The sequence below is a fragment of the Canis lupus genome, chromosome 1 (genome assembly GCF_048164855.1).
Source record: "Canis lupus baileyi chromosome 1, mCanLup2.hap1, whole genome shotgun sequence".
Taxonomy (NCBI): domain Eukaryota; kingdom Metazoa; phylum Chordata; class Mammalia; order Carnivora; family Canidae; genus Canis; species Canis lupus.
The window spans coordinates 55,226,590-55,247,960 of NC_132838.1; the positions used below are offsets into that span (position 1 = coordinate 55,226,590).

Consider the following 21,371-nt stretch of genomic DNA (forward strand, 5'->3'; position numbering starts at 1 on the left):
GGCCCATCAGGGCCTACCCCTAGAGCCAGTTCCCTGCATCCCACCCTGTTCCTGCTATTTTTGCAGGTCTACACCCTGAATGACACCCTTCTAAGTGCTTTCACCATGATACTCCTATGATCTTTTGCAAATGTGTCCTTTAGGACACATGTGAGCTTTAGGACAAAGACTGTATCTTACCCATTTTTCTACAGAAAAACTGCATACTGCCAGGACTAAATGTGCCACTCACCAAACACATTATAAATTTGACCCAGAAAATATTATTTTTCCAAGTGTGGGTTTATTTCAAAATTGTAAAGATTTATATATTATTTATTACATATAATAAGCAATTTTTTAGCTTAAAAACTTTCACATTTAAAGTTTTTTTTTAAAGTAAAACTTGACATTTTTAAAGAGCCAAAAAAGCCTGCAGCATAGATTTATCCTTAAATATTCACATTTTAAATGCTGTTTAGAAAAGGTTAAAAAACTAAAAATCATTTACAGTTGGCAATGATTAAAAACTCCTTATTTTGGGAAAGAACACGTTAATGACACATAATGAATTTCATGTTACAAGTATTTAACAGTTTAATCAAACATGTAGTTTCCACCAGTACACAAAATGGTCTTAACCTGTCACACCAGTTGTTTGGGGAGTGATTATTACATCAGGAAAACCGTATTTCACAAAAAACAGAACGCTGAAGTTCCAATGCTCTTTTCAAAGTTTCTGATTTTCAATTTAAGAGAGAAGAACAGCATTTAATTACTGCATCCCTGGTGGGGGGAAAAAAGGAGAAAAAACAATGTAATAATCTGCCTCATATACAGTAATGCCGGAGGAAACACTGCTGCCTGCCAAGAGACAAATGCATCATCACCTGTTTATGTCAGAACTCAGATGCAATCACCAAAACACTCCCTAAGGAAACTCTGCTGACTATCACTTGAAATCAAGAACTGAGATTTGGAAATCATGTTTTAATGCCTGAAATGGCATTTAAGAAATCTTTTCTAGTACATATGCTAATCTTGAGAAAGAAATGTAAATACCAAAAATAACCTAACAAAAGAATTGTAAAAAAAAGAAATAATTGGATTTTTAAAAACAAAATGGGGCAGCCCGGTGGCTCAGCAGTTTAGCGCCGCCTTCAGCCCAGGCCCTGATCCTGGAGACCCAGGATGGAGTCCCACCAACGGGCTCTCTGCATGGAGCCTGCTTCTCCCTCTGCCTGTGTCTCTGCCTCTCTCCCTCTCTCTGTGTCTCTCATGAATAAAGAGAAATTGTTCTGGAAATAAAATCTTTAAAAAAAATAGTTAAAAAAACACAAAATGTTGGGATGCCTGGGTGGCTCTGTGGTTGAGCGTCTGCCTTTGGCTCAGGGCATGATCCCGGAGTCTGGGATTGAGTCTCACATTGGGCTCCCCGCAAGGATCCTGCTTCTCCTGCTGCCTATGTCTCTGCCAGTCTCTGTATCTCATGCATAAATAAATAAAATCTTTAAAAAAATAAAAAACAAAAAACTAAATGTTTATAACATTCTCAGAATTCCAAAGAAATATTCACGTGACTTCCTTCGCCTTTCACATTTTCTCCACAAGACAGTTTAAACTATTACATAACACTGTTGTGTATTTAAAGTTACTGTTTGTATGTGGATTGTCAGAAGCATGCACCAATGAACTGGAGCATCTGAGCAAATCCCTGGCGCCACCCTCAAAGGCAGGGGATGGGCATGGCTTCGAGCTCAGGCTTATGGGGCTGGACATCATTTCAAGGTGCTGAGAAACGGCACGAGACCTCTCTACTAAGGTCCTGAGGACTGGCCGATTACCTGTAGCTCTCTTAGTCTACGGCCTGCCCACCTGCAGGTGACCTTGGTCTGCTTTCATGCTCATTAGCACTTGTCAAAAAAGAACCATTCATTTGAAGTGGAATAAAAATAGGATTTCTACAATTTCCTTCACTGTTCACATTAGGCATACAAATTTGCTATGTTTCATATGTAAGCTATGTTTCCAGACTTCACAAAGAAGCAAAGCTGTGCCTAACAGAGTACTTGTCTGAACTGGTTTAAGATTACAACTAGTTTTGGTTTTCCCTCCACAGCTAAATCAGTACATTTCTCGAAAAAATATATAAAAATGGCATTTACTCTTGACATAGAAAATAAACATGTTTCTACTGGCTTCAAAGTTAACACGTATGTATTACATGCCATATTTTCACTAACTTGTTTTTTCTTTAATGTAGAACTTGTTTTGCTGGCATCTCTACATCCCATTTCCTGAGTATTTGCAGTCATGAAAGGATCAGGAATCTCCTGTCAAAATTTCCTAACTGCAAACATCCAGGGGGTAAAAGCAGAAGTATGCTCCCAACCTAACTGCTTACATACGTTCAAAACGGCTTTACTTTATATTGGCAGACTCCTACTCATCTTACGTAAAAAATAATTTCTTTGGGGGAAGAAAGTTAAAGTCCTCAAAGAACAGCCTTTTATATCACATTTTAATTTGCATATGCTAAAATTCATGTAGTTGTGTAAAGATGATTAGAGGACTGGAAACAAGAGTCTCACCTTGCATATGGGATGTATGACAGGCTGTACCTGCAAGAAAAGTTCAAAGATATTGAGACCATCTAAATACTGTTTTTCCGCATGCCAAGTGAATACCACAGAATATACAGCTGCACAATATTGTACAGTAATCCTCAAAATAAGGCCCCAGACCAGTAATAACAGAATCAGCCAGGAATTGGTTAAAAATGCAAATGACTGTGCCCCACCCCCTACCTCCTGACCAAGAAACTCTGTGTTTTACAAACTCTTTATGTGCCTCTGACACCTGATGAAGTCTAGGCTGGGGATACTAGAAATGACCCTTTGGGTTTTTTAAAATAAAAATTGTAAAGTAAAAAAAAAAAAAATTGTAAAGTAACTGAGAATAAACTGCATTCTCCTTTAGCAGGTAAACCAATCATTAAGTACAGATGATGCAATAGAAAAAGCAACATATTATAGAAAAAGGCCAAGGAATTTGATTCTAATCTCCCCACAGTCACTGACACAGAGCCAAACAACACGCAGAGGAGCGCACGCAGCACCCAGCAGTATTCCAGCCATCAGTGGAGAGAGAGCCAGGGCCAAGGCAAAGGCTGATCTCTGGACCGGCCACGCCGGAGACAATGGATTGGGGGGTAGGGGGGTGGGGACTGGGTCTTAGAGGGAGCAAAGCAACTGTAGCTCTGAAGAGAAAAGGAAACCCCTGAAAATGTCGCATGTGCAAAAACAAGGAAGTGTGGGAAGTAGAGCTCATCTAATCCAATCCCATGCCCACTGGGCCTTTCTCGCAGCTGAACTAGATGCAGTCCACAGCAGGAAAGGGCTTCCTGGAGGGGAGCGCGTGGTCAGGGAATATTGGGAAGGAGGGACAGGGGAAGTGAGGCAGAGGGAGGGGCACGGGAGCTATTTACATCCACAGGCGGCTGACTCTGGCACAACAGGACTTTGACCTTCTCTGGTCCACTTAAACATGGATTTTTTTTTTTTTTAAATAAATACTTTGGGAGATTTTTTGCTGGAGATCTGTGACAATTTGAAAAAATTCACAAATGAACCCCTTGGCCTAGGAATACCAAAAAGAATTAAGAAACGGGTATTATTGTAAGAATACAATATATACGACGTATTGTTCAGCTGTTTATGTAAGTGGTCAAGCTTCTGGTCAACAGTAGGCCTTTAGGAGGTGAGTTTTGGGGCAGTCCAAGGATATACACAGGTGTTCGACTAGGTGGGGGCTAGTGCCCCTAATCCCCGAGGTGTTGAACGGTCAACCACATTCACTGATGATTCAGATGGGGCAGCGCCAGATATCACAGGGCCACACGCAGCAGAAAGAATTCTACTCTGTAATTATCCAGCAATACAGTGCAAAGGGAATAGCAAACCAACATTCTCTGGGGCTTCTCCTGTGATATGGCCTCACTTTTATGGCTTCACGTAGTATCATCTATATTTCTCGTCATTTCTCTTTCACGTACCAGGAAAGCAGGAAGTGTGTCACTGAGCTGGCACAGCACCTCCCACTGCCATAACCCCTACCTCCCCGAGCCCTCCCTCTGGTCACCACGGAGCTATGTGCCAGTCTCACGGGACACACCCGCAGATCTCACTCCTCTGACCTCCCAGGAGGCCTGGCCCCTCCAGGGCACAGTCTTCATCACGCGGAAGCCTAACGTTGTTCCCAGGCTCCAAACAACACACTTATCACTGCTGAGGGAATTTTAACCTTCTCATCAATGTGAGACTTACCAGGTCATGGACAAGAACTGCAATATGCAGAATAATAAGGCCAGTCCCTTCTTGTGCCACTGACAACAGCAAACACAGAAATAACAAGTTAAGAATTTTTAAGAATATTTTTCACAAGTTCCATCTTTTTCCCTTCCAAACATGGATAATGTTTTATTTACTTTAAGTATGATAGATTCAAGATTCAGTAGATCTGAAGTTTAACTGAAACACTGCTCCATGTACGGCACTGGCTTGGTGGTCCCGAGATAAAGAGCCATGCTCCTACAGTCTCATGTCCAAGTCCACGTCCTCTCTGCTGCACTCAACACTCAAACCATACTCAGCTGTCCCTGTCTGTCCTCTGTGGGACTCCCCACTCACTCCTTCTCTCTTGCTCCTTGAGTTAGGTTTTGAAGGAAAACTGCATTCTATTGTGATCTTCTAGGATAATGTAAAACGAACAGTTCCTGTTAAAATGGGCTATTTTTAGGATTCCTTGTCCATTTTTATTTATATTTGTTCACTTCCTTATCATTTTAAGTCTACTAACTACAAATAAATACGTGGTTAGACCATCCCAGCACCAGAAATCAATATTCCACACAGACATACAGGTACTGTTTAAGAATATTCTAAGTTATCAGTGGGAAATTAGGTTTAAGACTGGTCACATAATTAAAGCTCAATCCTAAAAAAAAAAAAAATAAAATAAAAAATAAAAAAATAAAAAAATAAAAAAAAATAAAAAAAAAAAAAAATAAAGCTCAATCCTTACATGATCAAAATTAAAAAAACTGGAACATTTTTGATAGAGTATTTCTAAAACATATTATGTACTACTCTTCCTTTTTCTAAGAGTGCAGTTTTCTTGATAGCTCAGGAACTACCTCACATCCCTTTGGAAGCAGATGGTGCAACAAACACATATACTGAAGACTCAGGAGTCCCGAAAAGTGAGCCGAACTGCAATATTATAATTTCCGGTAGGCGAATGAGCCGTTCACCCTCACAGAAGACGTACAAAATTAATTTCTCTTCCCCTTTTTTTTTTTAGTGATTTTACATCTTTTTTACAATTAAAGCAAGTAAGCTCTACACCCAGCATGGAGATCCAAATGCCCGGTCTTCCAACTGAGCAAGCCAAGCAGCCCCATTCGCCTCTTTTGGTTAATTTGTTTTGCTTTGTTTTCTTGCCCTTTCTCCTTATTAGTTTCAACATCCTGTGATTCTCCCATTGCCTGAGGGGACGGCAAAGCAGACAGAGGAAGCAGAGCCACTGCAGGAGCCTCTTGGAGCCTGGGAAGTAGGAGGGGGCCGTGAGAGGGGCAGCTCAGTCTACCCTGAGAGTGAGTAAGAACTCACCTCTCCGTTCCGAATGGCAGAATCTATCACAAGCCTAGCCACTAACTTGATGTTCACACACACAATCTTAGGAACACCTGACCTTTGGGGGTTTTAAGAAGCCAGACTTTGAGCTCCTTTGGGATGGCGATATGACACCGGGGAGGGGCCACCGTTAGTAGAAAGCAGGCACCGCTGACGTCACTTACCCAAAGAGCAGCACACAAGGTAAATATCAAACACAACTATAGAAAAGGAAAGAAAAAATTGCAAATGTGAGTCCTTCCAAAAGCTTAAAAAAATTCATAAAATCAATGATGCGGCCGACTCTTGATATACTTATGTACTCCAGGCCAAGCTTACCCTAAGCTTACCCTACCTTCACATCTAGGACTGCAGTGTTCCTTGGCGAACTGCAAGCACCTAGTAAACAATCCTCTGATTACATCAACAGGAAAGATGTTTGAGAAAGGATCGTATCAGCTGCTTTTAAAAAAATTCTTATATAAGTAATGCTCAGTGTCCTATCACCCTCAGGTGTACAGTACAGGGATTGAACACCTCCACACACCGCTCACTGCTCATCATGGCACCTGGACGCTTAACCCCCTGACCACAGCTGTTATGAGGGCTCCTGCTAATGTTTCATAACAGAATACTGCAACAGATATTATTAGCAAGACAGGGAACACCCTTACTTGACACAAGGAATCTACTGTCATGATTTTCACACCAAAGAGGACATCATCACTCCATGTCCCACTGTCCCGGGAGGAGGCAGGGAAGTGATCATGACGGGCAGGCCACAGCAACAGTGACAAGCAGGAGGCTGGCAGGCAGAGCCCTGCATGAGACCCAAGCTCTGACGCCCTGAGTGGTAAGTCAGTTGTCTGCTCTCGCCTTAAGTTCTCTTCTCTTTGAAATGAGGATGGTATCTACTGACCTGCTCTAAAGGGCAATGGTGGCAAATGAATTGGAACTTGTCTGTAATGGGCCTAGGGTAGGGGCTGGCACTCAGAAGACTACATAAGTGGCAGTACTGCTTCCCTGTCATTATTAGGCATCAATTATGTTAGCAAATCTGACCACGCTCACTCAAATGGAAACGTCATGACTCAAGTCATCACCAGAGTTACGTGATATAAATACTTCATGGTCTCTCCTGGAAAACACATTTCTGAATGTTCTAAATGTTTGATGAACAGCCTTCTCGACTTTACATTTACTGCATAGAGTGCATTACTAAGATGGGGTCCAGGATATCCAAAGTAAAGCCAATCTACATAAAATCTTAGAAAAGTATAAAACTTCTCACAGTCTAAGCATAAGCTAACTTTTAGGTAACCCACACAAAGTTGAATATTAATACACTGCCGTACATGCTAATATAGGAAATACAAAATAACTGGAAAAATTAGAAAAATGGCAATAAATTATGATGAAGCTAAATAAGGACATAAATAAAAAGTTAGGCTAAAAAGGGTTTTCTTCTCTGATAAGACTCACACAGATTATGTGGGAACATTTCCTTCCTACAAATCCACCAAGCTTAATTGTGTTAAAAAGCTTCCTAGCATTACAAGGATACACTAGCTGATGCTGGTCCTCAGATTCGACAACATGCTTGAAGGCAAGAGAACTCTGCAAGAGACACAGACAAGCCCACAAGGAACCAGAGACTCCGTGGAGAGAGGGACACTTGAGTTCCTTGGCCCACAACACTCAAACCAGCAGCCAAGAACCCAAAACACACAAAGTACAAACTTTCTAACCACAAGCCCAACCCTGCCCGGTTCAAAGATAAAGAGACAGGAAATTTAAGAGTAATGACCTGACAGCCATGCACAAAATCCATAAAGTGATAATAGATGGCACCTGAAAGACATGGCTATAGAAGCCGTGCTGCTGGGAGTACAAACAGTAACACAGGGAAGGGACAAAAGCCAGGTGACAGGCTACTTAAATGAAGCCAAGCGTTCCTGAGAAAAGATGCGAACAGCCTCAGAGAAGAGACCTGTATTCCAGCCACCACCCCCACAAAAAGCACATAGCCATCTGTTACAAGGCGCTCTACAGGGCTGGGAAATGACATATGTCCACTTTAAATACACAGCGCCAACGGTAGGTCTAGACAACAAAAGGCAGGATTTAGCAAGTCAGTCAGTTGAAATAATGCTGTATCATCTAAATTCTCTAAACACACAGCCTTAAGGATATGATTACATGCAGCACAAGATATAATAGCACGTACATAAGAGCGGGCAATTATCTGTAAGATAATAATGCAAAAACACTGCTCTAAGTTTTAATTTTCATTATTTACTTACAAGCATAATAATTGTTGCAAGCAATCTTGTTGTTTCAAACATTTTCTTCAGTTGCTTCATAGGTCCCATTAAAAAGCACGTACTTAAAAAAAAAAAGCAAGTACTATTTGAAACAAACAGAAGGAAGAGATGAATCTACTAATTGGCTATCTAAACATAAATGCTTTTACAAAAAAAAATCTTCTGCTGATTTACGAATAAAAATCTCTCACTAAATCAGTTCTATTTTTCCTTAATATTAAAAGCAAACTTTTTTTAAAGACCTTGTTATTTTATTTATTTTTTTAACTAAGCTCTAGGCCCAACATGGGGCTTGAACTCATGACCCTGAAATCAAGATTCACGTGTTTTACCGACTGAGAGAGCCAGGAGCCCTTAGTGTTCTAGGACACACAAATGCCTTTTCACAAATTATTCATAGTGTTATTTCAAAGCTACAGGTGATCATGATGGTCGAAGCCGTCCTGAACTCACAGGTGACTCGCTCCCCATCTGTGCCAGTCCAATCACTACCACTCCTCACCTCTGCGTGCTACAGACCAGAGCAATGATAAACGACTCCCATGTAACAACAGTGTGAAGCCCACAACAGTGACACAACATAAAACTGCCGGGTAGGGCTTTGTTCGGACTGTAGCCCCAAGAAGCAGCACTATAGGGACCAGCCCAGAAAAGCCCACTGAGCTTGGCCTTGGCTCACGCAGGTTCACTTGACTACCTTGATCCAGAAAATTCCAGAGACAGAAGGTCACCTCTGAAAGCTCAATGTATACAAATGCAAAACTCATACATCTGACAACTACTTAACAGACACCAACACGCTCAAATGTGCACCAAGATCCTCAGAGGAATTCCGGGGCACCAACCCAAAATGCTACTGGGCTCACTGGCGCTCCTCACCCCCAACTTCTCTGCTCAGCACCACTACCGTGGGGGCTCCTAGCTGGTGGGCAGCAGTCGGCTCCTCTCCCTGAGACGGGCTTCCCAAGCAGGGAGCAGAACACAGCAGCCATGAGCCATGGCTCCAGAGGACTATCTGGTGGAAAGCCTGCCAGTCACCTAATGGGGCTCATCCCAGGGTAGTGACTCACCCTCTCTGTGCTACTCTGCTCGGCCACAGGGTGGGGGTGATCACAGTGCCCACCTCTTACACTGGAGTAACAGACAGGAGCACTTAGCAACCCCTACCCTCCCCGCGACAGTGCGCCCCAGCACTCAGCGTAAGTCGATGTACACTTACTGAATGAACAGAAATGTGGCTCTAGCAGCCTTGCTATTGGGGAAGTGCTTACGGCAAGGACGGCTGCTGACAGTGCCAGCAAACCAAACACCCCGAGGAGCCAGACTGGTATACACACCTGGCTAATGCAGAGAGATTTCCAAGAGTATAAAACACTGCAAAAAGCTTTATGCCACCAGGAAGCCACAGTAATCCAGTCCCCTGAGTGAAGATATATTTTGAAATAATTTTACCATTGTGATAGCTTAAAATATAAACATGCTACAAAGGGAATATGATTATATAACAATGGACAGTTTAAGTATCGATATGCTAGTACATAGTCTTTAATTATATTGTTTTGTAAAAACAGTTTTCATTGTTATTTGCTAATTGAACTCTTCTGCCTATTCTGTGTATATCTAACTTAGCCATAACATGTGTAAATCATCTCACTCTCCTTAAATCAATGCTCTTTACAAATGACAAGTTACATAAGGTAGTTAACTTATCTCAGTTCCTGACTCTGAAGCTTTCTATACACACTGATTTTTTTAAAAATATATATATATTTTCACAATCCGTAAACTCCCCCCAAATACTAATTTCTGCATCTCTATATTGATCTCTGTGTTCCATGGAAACAGTCTTGCGGGTGGTCTAGACTGCAGGCTGCTTGTTGGAACTAAATGACGTATGACGTTAGCCTGGCCTAAAATAAAAATCATTAGGCAGCAGAAAGCCGTAACTCACAAGGATGGAGAAGAAAATGCCGCAGACGAAGCAGATGACGAACCACTTCAGCCTGGTGTTGAAGCTGAGGGACGAGGCGTCCAGGACCTTAGGAAGGAAGGGGAAGCAGAACATGTCCTTCGGCTGCTTAGTGCAGCCTGACTCTTCAGAGTGAAGGGGGCAAAGCCTCCCTAGACCCTGGACGCGGGGCCCGTTGGCTCGTGCCTGCTGCAGGTCAGTGAGAAGGGCAAGACCCCGGGGACCATGAAGGGAAACTTAAGGCGGGGGTCGGATGGGTGCACCCGTGGCACTGTGCGCCTGGTTTTTACAGCCCTTAGCAGGATAGCAGACATATCCCGACACCCATGAAATGACAGAACATATGTTACACATTATAAAACATTCAATAACTAAAAAAAAAAAAAAAAAATAGGGGAAAAATGAAACAAGACAAGCAAGATGTGGACCAACGCTGAAGCTGGGTTCTGGGCACAGGAGAGGCCTCTAAGTGCAGAGCCCGAAACAGGGGTTCTGATGCACTTGCTGCTCTCAGCAGAAACCCTGAGGGAAGTGAGGGGAGCTGCCAGGGAAGGGAGAGGATGATGTGGTTTCAGCCGGCATTCAGCTTGGGCCTGGGAAGGCCACTGTCTGGAACCCACCTCCCATTGGCTGGCCACAGGCTGTAGGCAAAGTGGGGGTGACCGCAGGACCTCCAAGGTGTGCTGGAGGGCACAGCTGTGAGTCGCTGAGGGACGCATACACCCGCTTCACAACGGGGGTGGGCAGCCACCAGTAGTGTCCGCTACTGGATACGTAACTTCCATTCATTATAAAAGGTTCATTTAAAACCAACTCAGGAGAGCCCTAGGTACCTCCTCCACCATTATTAAAAACACATTTTTTTAAATGATCATTTATGCTAGAGCAATGGCACTCCTATACGCAAACTGTAACCAACTTAGGTGGGCGAAGAGTGGAAATCACCAGGCATGCCTTACACAGTAACCCAGACTGAGCCATGGACACATGCAGATTCCTAAGGATACTCATTTCCCAACAAAGCTGAAAAAGTATCAACAACGCTATTTTGGGGAAACTAGAGATATATATTAGGAATTTATAGATCACAATTTAATTTCTAACTTATATTACCATAGATATTTAAAAATAAGTTCACATGCTTATAATGTATTTTCAAGAATAATAAAGCAAAAGCAGAAAATTCCTATGCAAAAGCTCAAAAATACCTCTTGCTACATTCCTTACCTCAACTGATTAACCTGGGAATCCTTATGCGGCATGAAAAGTAGATAAAAACAAGATAAGGTTGTAAATGCAACATATATCACTTAACACATTTTAAATGTTTTAAATTTGCTTTAACTCACATTCTGATTTCTAGCAATGTCACCTGTTTATAGCAAAACCACAGCTCCATTTAAACCAAGAATGGACTTGTCTATGAAAACACCCAAGTACCATCCTTTCTGAGTAGGAAGTGTGGCCAGGAAGTGTGTTTCAACTACACAGAGCAGCATGAACCCCAAAGACCACTCACTGCATGGGAGATGGGCTACAGAGCAGCATCCACGGAAGCCTGCCTTCTAACCTGCAGCCAGAGGACACGGAGATGTGGGGACAAGTCACTTCTGCTTTCCATTCACAAGTTTAAACCACCCCACCATTCCTAAGTTCAGATGCTGGTTTTCAACAGCCAGTTCACTCTTAGCACGATTATTTACATATTAGGTATTTTCCCCTTATTACCATCTTCCAAGTGATGATCTTTAAAATGAAACAAGTTATTTGCATTTGAAAATATAGAATATTCAACCCACAAGCAAATGATTTGTCTTCAGCTTTGCCAACTGTCCAGACTACAGAAACAAATTACGGATTCCCTGGTGCCTTATTTGGAAAACATGCAAGAAAACTTGGTGCAGCATTCCCCACAAAGGAGCCAGAAGGGGCCCTGATCCTCCAGACTCGCTTCAGAAGCACTCAGGTGCTACTTTCTGGTCCAAGCGCAATCAGGAACAAGCCCAGCAGAACCAGCAATCATACTGATTTCTTAAAGATAGTCTCTGAAAAGAAATACACAGGGACATGGGTACCAATTACTTGACATATTTGTTATCAAAGGAAGAGGAACCCGAGCACTTGGCTGGCTCAGTGGATTAAGCATCGGACTCTTGATTTTGGCTCCTGTCATGATCTCGGGGTCATGACATCCAGCCCCACATTGGTCTCCATTCAACAGGGGGCCTGCTTGTGATTCTCTCTCTGCCTCTGCTTCCATCCCTCCCCCAGAGCACTCTCTCTCTCTCCAAATAAATAAATAAAAATCTGTAAAAATAATTAGAGAAACCAAACAAAGGAAGAAGAAGCAAAGAGAAAGCATCTCGTGTGCAGGAGAGGCTCTTCCGCCACAGCAAACCACTACCTGGAACCAGAATTTTGCTGATTTAGAGAAAGTAGTTGGAAAACATCTCCCGGTGGCAGCAGCATTACAGGTGAAAGAATGAAGCCGAGGCCCTGGGGACACTCGCCTCTCTCCCAGTGATGGAGAAGCCAGGAGCAGAGCCACACGATCACGAAGGGGCCGGCTGTCTTGGCCTGAGCCCTGCTCCAGGGTGACTACCACCTGAACAAGCACCCTGAGTGCAGGACTCCCATCAGTCCTCCTTCAAAATGACGGTGGGCAGGAGGAGGAGGAAGGCCACCAGAGCGAGAGCGAGCACGGGGAACAGGTGTCCACAGACGCTCTCGAGGGAGGTCAGCATTGCCTTCTCGGGTCCCGGCTCCTGACTCAGTCTCCTCCGTGACTAGCAGGCCCACCTCACTCCTGGCACCAACAGCTCCCCCTGTCCTTCTCTCTCACTCGGCGCCCCTGACCACAGGTCCTACACTGGATCCCAGGGGAGCCTTGGATAATCGTACATCCACGGGGATTGCCCGGACTTTCTGTTCCTCAACCCCTAATCTCAGTGGCCCGTGCCCTCCACTCCACCAAGTGACCCAGGACGCTCTCGCAGCCCAAAATCTCTCCATATCCAAACTTCAAGCCGCTGCTCTTGGACCCCAAAGTCCTCCAGGTGGCACGCTCGTCCAGCCCACCAGCTCAGTAAGACAGTTAAAATTCCCTTTCTGCTGCTTCCATCTGGCAAAATGCCACCATCAAGCCTGCTTCCTCTGAGCAGTCATGTGGCAAGGTGGGGGGATCGCACCCAGGCCATCAGCACCTCCCAGTGGGCCCCGATGCCGCCCACCTGGCCACATGACATGGCGGACTGACAGGCACTGTGAAGTCAATGTGCCTTCTCACTCTACTGACCACAGATGATTTCAACCCTGCAAGTGTTGCTGTGACACTTCTACTATACAGATAACTTCCCCTCTTTCACAGAGAAAACAGAAACCATCAACGTGCCCTCCCTCTACTGCTTGCTGCTACCGAGCCCCCAAGGCTCCCTCAAGAATACCTTCTCTTCCTCTTCAGATGACCACAGAGGGGCTGAGGTCAACCCACTGTGCTTCAGAGCCCCACCCCTCGGCCTTCTCAGGAAACTTGCAGTATCAGCTTCTCACCCTTCTCAAAAGTGACCCATGTTCTGTCCCTGAGACCACTCCCATGAACCTGAACACATGAGTATGCCTCTTTCAGCCTGAAGCAGCAGCTCACTTGAGTTCACTCTCCAGCCTTTGCTCATTCATTCATTCAGCAAATACTGCTAAGCGATCTTTGATGTCTGTTCAATGTGCTGGCTGAGGAGTCTGGCCCTCCACACACCCTTCTCCCTGACATCAGGCTCTGTAAAACTGCCCAAGCCTTTGGTTTGGGGCTCTCTGGACAGGGAGCAGACCACCAACCAGTGCCCAGTCCATGGGGTGAAAACAGCACAGAGGGAAGCCGGCCTTTCCTGACTTCCAGCCTCTTGCTGCTACTGCCACAGAAAGTGATCTGAGGCACAATTTGCCCTGCCAGTTTGGCCTACTGCCCCTTCCTTTTTTTTTTTTTTTTTCTTTTTTTTTTAAGATTTTACTTACTTATTTACTTGAGAGAAAGAGAGTGAGCACACGAGTCGGGGGAAGGGCAGGGAGCCTTACACAGGACTCGATCCCAACTTAAGCCAAAGTCAGACGCTTAGTGGACTAAGCCACCTAGGCACCGCGGCCTATTGCTTCAATGGGCCACTCTGACCCTGACTGCTCAGCACCTGAGCTCGATACTGGTGACACAGCTGTCAATGCGATAAGGTGGCTGCCCGCAAATCAGTAAATGCCCACATGCTAGAACATCAGGTGTAGTATGTGCTATAGGGAGGAATCAAGCAGATCCAAGGATGGAGGGCGAGAAGGGCAGTGCTACTTCAGCTGGGTTGGGAGTCTTGCTAAACGCCTGTGAGGAGGTGCCTCAAACAGAGACCAGGAGAAAATGAGAAGAAACATCAGAGGAAGAAATCCCCTCTCCTCCCCATTACACCAACCTCCCTCTGGATCCACGTCCTCATCTCACGTACCACAAACGGTCTTGTCACCCTTGTGGGTCCCGGAGAGAAAGGGCCCACGCAGGTTAAGGCCATGTGGGCAAACCCTGGGAGCCAGGTTAGAGCATCCCAGAAAAAAAGAAATGGCAGAGGCAGAGGAAGCTGAGCAGAGCACAGTAGTCCTGCGGGACAGGTGAGGTGGGGAGGTGTGCAGAGGGCTGAGGCGCCTGGGGTAGAGTCTGGATCTTACACCAGCGCTACAGGAAGCCGTGTGATTGATCTGGACCCTCACACCTGGCTCCATCTCGCCCTCCTTCCATTATCCCAGACACCTTGCAAGGAGGGACCCTACAACTCTGGCTACTCTGCCTCTTCCCTGGCCTCCAAACCCCCTCAGCAGGGTGACGGAGCAGTCCCGGATCTCAGATGCACCCCCAACACCACCATGCTGCTCGTCACCCCCCTGACGGAGGGGGGGGGAGGGCAGGAAGTGGGCCAGGTGAAGGCCGCTCCTCACTGCTGTTCCCCATCTTCTCAGCCCCAGAAACACCTGCCTGCAAGATCCTGCCCTCACACTAGGCCACCTGCTGCTCCTCCTCACTGCTGTCACTACCATCTCCTGGGTCACCCCATCACTGCCCCCCCGCCCCCACATCACAACTCTTGCTCTTCTAAGGATTGTGCAAGGGGCTCACTATCATGCCTCCACTCCCCTCTTAACTGTTGGGGATTTCATCACTGGAGTAAGCAAGCCTTCCAGAGCTCTATGATTCCTGCTTCTTCATCCTCTCTCCTCCAATGGTCTCTGCACCCTACATCAACCACCAAGCCCCTTATCTGCAGTAATAAGGGCACCATAATCTCAACACTCTCCATGGTCTCAATTTTAAGTATCCCCCTTTTCAACCACCCCTTCCTACCCTCCAGCATCCCTAGTTACCCATCCCTCCATACCCCCCACTCCTGCTGCCCTCCTACAAGCACTCCCACGTACATCCCCCATTTCTCTGCACGGTGTCCCTCTGATGCATTCACTGGGCAACATCCAAACCCCACTTAAATCCAGCTCCCAGCCCTGCCCTGCCCTCCTGCTGCTGCTGCTCAGGACTCCCACCTCAAATGGTCCTCAAATCCAGGACCATCACCCACAAGAGAGGCCTTGGTGCTGCCAACAATCCCACTGTTGCCGCCCATCCATTCACTCGCCTGTTCTCTTAAACAACCTCCACATCTTCTTCCGGAACGTCAACACTCACTCCCCCTCCAACTTCCAACTGGCAACCCTATTTCCCATTTCTGTGAGAACGGCTAAGGAGTCATGGGAGAATCCTCCTGTGCTCCAACGGCAGCACCTGGAGCCCACACGAGCTGGCCATCCACGTGCCCAAGCCAGGCTGGTCCCTTCTCTTGTGCACCATATCCCACCTCCTGGGATTTTCCCAACCACACCTGGATGGCACTCTAGCAATGATCCTGTCTCTTGCCTGTATCATCAGCTTCGCCCTTTTCTGGACTATTCTCAACATCTTTCCCCCCTGTAGTCTGTGGGCTCAAGAAAAGTGACACTATCACCTTCATGTACCCAAGGTTCAGAGCAGCTCAGTACCACTGAACTTCCTGCCATGAAATGTCCCATTCATATACTGTCCTATGCAGCAACCACTAACACCCGCGCCCACCTGGGGTGCCTAGGTGGCTCAATCCGGTCAAGTGTCTACCTTTGGCTCATGTCATGCTGTCTAGATCCTGGGATCAAGCCCCACATCGGGCTTCCAGCTCAGCAGGGAGTCCGCTACTCCCTCTCTCTCTCCCTCTGCCCCTTCCCACCCCTGGTTCTCTCTCTCAAGTAAATAAAATCCTTAAAAACACAACACGTGTGCCTACTGAGCACCTGAAATGTGGCTGGTGTGACTGAGAAACGATTTTAAATATTATTTAATTTCTTAAAAGATTTTGTTTATTTGAAAAGATTTTATTTACTATTTGAGGGAAGTAGGGAAAGAGCATGCACCAGCCGGCGGGAGGGAGAAGCACACTCCCTGCTAAGTGTGGAGCCTGATGGGGGGGCTTGATCCCAGGACCCTGAGACCATGATCTGCACTGAAGTCAGCCACTTAACCCACAGCCACCCAGGTGCCCAAATCTTATTTAATTTTTATTACTTTAAATGTAAGTAGCCACATGTGGCTATGAATCCTGCAGGGTACAGCACAGCGCTGGAGCATGGAGTGGAGCACAGCAGAATGACTCTGGGTGGGGGGAGCCCGTACTGCCCTCCTGACATCTCTCACACTCGTATTTGTGGATTTTATTTTTTTAAGATTTTATTTATTTATTCATGAGAGGCACAGAGAGAGAAAGGCAGAGACACAGGCAGAGGGAGAAGCAGGCTCCATGCGGAACCCGATCCTGGGACCCCAGATAGCACCCTGGACCAAAAGCAGGTGCTAAACCCTTGAGCCACCCAGGGATCCCCTATTTGTGGATTTCTATATTACCATCTGCCAAACTGCTTATGGCTCCCCTGAAAGCAGATGCTTGTGTTGTAGACTCTGGATCCTCACACACTAGCCTAGAATCTTGCCCCCAAAAAGGGCTGAACAAACAGAACAAGGGAGGGAGTCAGGTAGAAAAGGGTCAAACAAAAGCCCCTTCTGCGGCACACTAGGCGCTACGCGCTGCGCTCCTGGGCCCGCAGAAAAGAACTAGTCAGCAGGCACACACCAGAAACACTGCAGTTACTGCGCGGGGGATATTTTTAATTCTTCCACTAGAGAGAGTAACCTTCACCAGGCCTCCGGGTAAAGCACAGAGGCAAAAAAATGCTTTTGTTTGGTTGTGAATCTTTTACCAGGGATTCAATGCCTTAATGAGCAACTTTTAACTCCGTTTCTTTCACTTCCCAGTGACCTTCCCCGCCCCCGCTCCGGTCTCCCTACTTCCGAAGGACCAATGCGCACTCACAGCACCTCGTCCACCTGGGGGACAAACCCCTGAACGCACCTCGTCCGCCTCCCCGGGCAAGCCCCTGCAACCAAGCTAGACCTCGGCTGGGCTCTCCCCGCAGCTCGCAAGACAGAGCCGCCGCCCACCCCTGGGCGCTGCCCCCTGCAGGCCTGCCCCCGGCCCACCCCCCTCAGCCCCCGCTGCCCCCTGCAGGCCTGCCCCCCGCCCCAGCCCCGGGGCGCCTCCCCCTCTGCAGGCCTGCCCCCGCCCCACCCCCCTCAGCCCCCGCTGCCCCCTGCGGGCCCTGCCCCCTGTCCCCCCGGGCGCTGCCCCCTGCAGGCCTGCCCCGCCGCCCCAGCCCCGGGGCGCCTCCCCCCTGCAGGCCCTGACCCCCGTCCGCCCCCCCCCCCCGGCGCTGCCCCCTGCAGGCCTGCCCCCGCCCCACCCCCCTCAGCCCCCGCTGCCCCCTGCAGGCCTGCCCCCGCCCCACCCCCCCTCAGCCCCCGCTGCCCCCTGCAGGCCCTGCCCCCTGTCCCCCCCGGGCGCTGCCCCCCGCAGGCCTGCCCCCCGCCCCAGCCCCGGGGCGCCTCCCCCCTGCAGGCCCTGACCCCCGTCCGCCCCCCCCCCCCCGGCGCTGCCCCCTGCAGGCCTGCCCCCGCCCCACCCCCCTCAGCCCCCGCTGCCCCCTGCGGGCCCTGCCCCCTGTCCCCCCGGGCGCTGCCCCCTGCAGGCCTGCCCCGCCGCCCCAGCCCCGGGGCGCCTCCCCCCTGCAGGCCCTGACCCCCGTCCCCCCCCCCCCCGGCGCTGCCCCCTGCAGGCCTGCCCCCGCCCCACCCCCCTCAGCCCCCGCTGCCCCCTGCAGGCCTGCCCCCGCCCCACCCCCCCTCAGCCCCCGCTGCCCCCTGCAGGCCCTGCGCCCTGTCCCCCCCGGGCGCTGCCCCCCGCAGGCCTGCCCCCCGCCCCAGCCCCGGGGCGCCTCCCCCCCTGCAGGCCTGCCCCCGCCCCACCCCCCTCAGCCCCCTGCAGGCCCTGCCCCACGTCCCCCCCGGGCGCTGCCCCCTGCAGGCCTGCCCCCCGCCCGCCTCCCCGCCGCCGCCCACCGGCCCGTGTGCCCCCCCCGGGTGCAGAGCCCCGCGCAGAACACCCCGGAGAGCTCGGCGGTCCCCGAGGGTCGGCAGGCCCAAGCGAGCCGTGAGGCGGACTCAAGGCTTCGCAGACCCCACGAAAACCCGGGAAGCTCCCCGAGATTCTCCCCGGGAGGCGGGGAGCCCTCCCTCCGCCCCCGAGGTGGCAGGTGGGCGCCCGCCCGGCCCCCCCGGCCCCGCCGCGGCCCGCTACCTGCGCGGTCAGGCCCTGCTCCTCGTCGTCCTGGCCGCTCAGGACCCGCCGCAGCTTCTCCATGGCCCCGCTTCCCGCCGCACTGGCGGCCCCGCTCGCCGGACCCCCGCGGCCTCCCGGAACCCGGAACCCGGAACCCCACGCGACCGGACATCCGGCTCGCCGCTTCCGGCGCGTCCCCGCAGCCCGCGCCTGCGCGCTGGGCCCCTCGGGCCCGGGTCTGCGCCGGCGGGCGCTGTGCTTCCGGTCCGGGCGCTCGGGCTGCGGCGGGCGCTGCCTCCTGTCTCCTGGAGTCGGGGCTCGGCGGTGGCACGGCCAGGGACGTCGGATGAATACAGCCACCGACCCAGGACCTCCCGCGTGTACCCCACGCTCTGTGCCGCAGACCCACGGCCGGTGCTCCAGACCCGACCCCACACCGCAGCCCGGGGCCTCCAGGACTGCCACACCCAGCACCCAGGACTGCCGGTCCGGCACCTAGTACTGCAGACCGGAGCCCCACACTGCAGCCCCGACACCCAGCACTGCAGACCTGAGCCCCTCCCTGCAGCCCCAGCACCCAGACTGCAGCAATGGCATCTAGTACTGCAGATCCCGCACCTAGTACTGCAGACCTGAGCCCCTCCCTGCAGCCCCAGCACCCAGACTGCAGCAATGGCATCTAGTACTGCAGATCCCGCACCCAGCACTGCAGACCTGAGCCCCTCCCTGCAGCCCCAGCACCCAGACTGCAGCAATGGCATCTAGTACTGCAGATCCCGCACCTAGTACTGCAGACCGGAGCCCCTCCCTGCAGCCCCGACACCCAGCACTGCAGACCTGAGCCCCTCCCTGCAGCCCCAGCACCCAGACTGCAGCAATGGCATCTAGTACTGCAGATCCGGCACCTAGTACTGCAGACCTGAGCCACTCCCTGCAGCCCCAGCACCCAGACTGCAGCAATGGCATCTAGTACTGCAGATCCCGCACCTAGTACTGCAGATCGGAGCCCCACACTGCAGCCCCAGCACCCAGACTACAACCCTGGCATCTGGTACTGCAGATCCAGCACCTAGTACGGCAGATCTGAGCCCCACACTGCAGACCTGAGCCCCTCCCTGCAGCCCCCACACCCAATGCTGTCAGACCTGAGCCCCTCCCTGCAGCCTCAGCACCCAGACTGCAGCCCTGGCACCTAGTACTGCAGATCCGGCACCTAGTCCTGCAGACCTGAGCCCCACACTGCAGCCCCAGCACCCAGACTGCAGACCTGAGCCCCTCCCTGCAGCCCCAGCACCCAGACTGCAGCCCCGGCATCTAGTACTGCAGATCCGGCACCTAGTACTGCAGACCTGAGCCCCACACTGCAGCCTCGACACCCAGCACTGCAGACCTGAGCCCCTCCCTGCAGCCCCAGCTCCCAGACTGCCGCCCTGGCATCTAGTACTGCAGATCCCGCAACTAGTACTGCAGACCTGAGCCCCACACTGCAGCCCCAGCACCCAGACTGCAGACCTGAGTCCCTCCCTGCAGCCCCAGCACCCAGACTGCAGCCCTGGCATCTAGTACTGCAGATCCGGCACCTAGTACTGCAGACCTGAGCCCCACACTGCCTCCCGGACATCCAGTACTGCAGACCCAGGGTCCACTACTTCAGACCAAAAACCAGTTCTACAGCCCCGACGTCCAGGGCAACAAATGCATCAGGCCTGACGCCAGGAGTAGAATACTGGGGGCTGATTTAGGAATCTTGACAGGTAGTGAAGATTTCAGTTCTAAACTGCACATCTCCTTCCTAAGAGTGAAGTTCTCAAAATACCTTCACCTGCAAGGAGTCAGGAAAGAGAAGGACAGACTTTGGGGCAGACAGTTCTGTGCTCTGATTTCAGGCTTGCCACTCACCATGTGGCACTAGGAAACAGCTCTCTCCCAGTCTGATATCATCAAGGCATAACACCTATTTAAATGGTTAAATGAGACTAGATACCTCAAATGATCTCAAGTGGGATAGCAGGAGGCTATTTACTTGTGAGCATACTTATTTACTCAGTTTATATTCCAACTAAGAATCTGAAAGAGTGAAACCCTACTTACAGGAGGAATAGCTAATCCAACCCATCTTTCCAGTTTTGCATAGACACTGCAAACCTTTGAACAACTGTTTACTATTCTCTGGTTGGCTCTTAGTGAATGAACGCTAGCACATGGGGAAGTAGTGTGAGGTTTTGTTGTTGTTGTTGTTGTTGTCATCCACCATGGATCTTTTAAAGAGAGATTAAAAATTAGTGCTACCTATACAATACGAATCTCAGAGTATCTTGGAGCTTTTCATAATTATACTACACTAAGGAGATGCCTGGGTGGCTCAGTGGTTGAGCATCTGCCTTTGGCTCAGGGCATGATCCTGGAGTTCCGGGGTCAAGTGCCACATCAGGCTCCCTGTATGGAGCCTGATTCTCCTTCTGCCTATGTCTCTGCCTCTCTCTCTCTCTCTCTGTGTGTGTGTGTGTGTCTCTCATGAATAAATAAGTAAAATATTTTAAAAATTATTTTAAAAATTATACTACACTAAGGTCAAGTGATAGGTTTTGCTTTTGAGTTTGGCAAGATCATAATGAAAATGTCTATTATTTTGCTTTGTTACATCACCTGGATTACTAAAATCTGACAATTAAAAGGTGAATCTCAAGGACTTTTATTATCCATCGTACTGCCT

The 21,371-nt window shown here is 49.4% G+C and overlaps 1 protein-coding gene across 2 annotated transcripts; it reads right to left on the reverse strand.

The window, feature by feature from the left end:
- Positions 1 to 263: 263 nt before the first annotated feature.
- Positions 264 to 18,836, reverse strand: SFT2D1 (SFT2 domain containing 1). Of its 2 annotated transcripts, XM_072830454.1 has the most exons (8): positions 18,677 to 18,836; positions 9,927 to 10,013; positions 9,313 to 9,395; positions 7,955 to 8,036; positions 5,837 to 5,872; positions 4,305 to 4,363; positions 2,571 to 2,600; positions 264 to 765 (listed from the first exon to the last, which is right to left on the reverse strand). In XM_072830454.1, the coding sequence occupies exons 1-8, from the start codon at positions 18,737 to 18,739 to the stop codon at positions 726 to 728; spliced, it is 480 nt and encodes a 159-aa protein (XP_072686555.1). In that variant the 5' UTR covers positions 18,740 to 18,836; the 3' UTR covers positions 264 to 725. The 2 variants fall into 2 exon arrangements, with proteins under 2 accessions (XP_072686555.1, XP_072686563.1); XM_072830462.1 differs by lacking the exon at positions 5,837 to 5,872.
- Between the last annotated feature and the right edge of the window lie 2,535 nt (positions 18,837 to 21,371).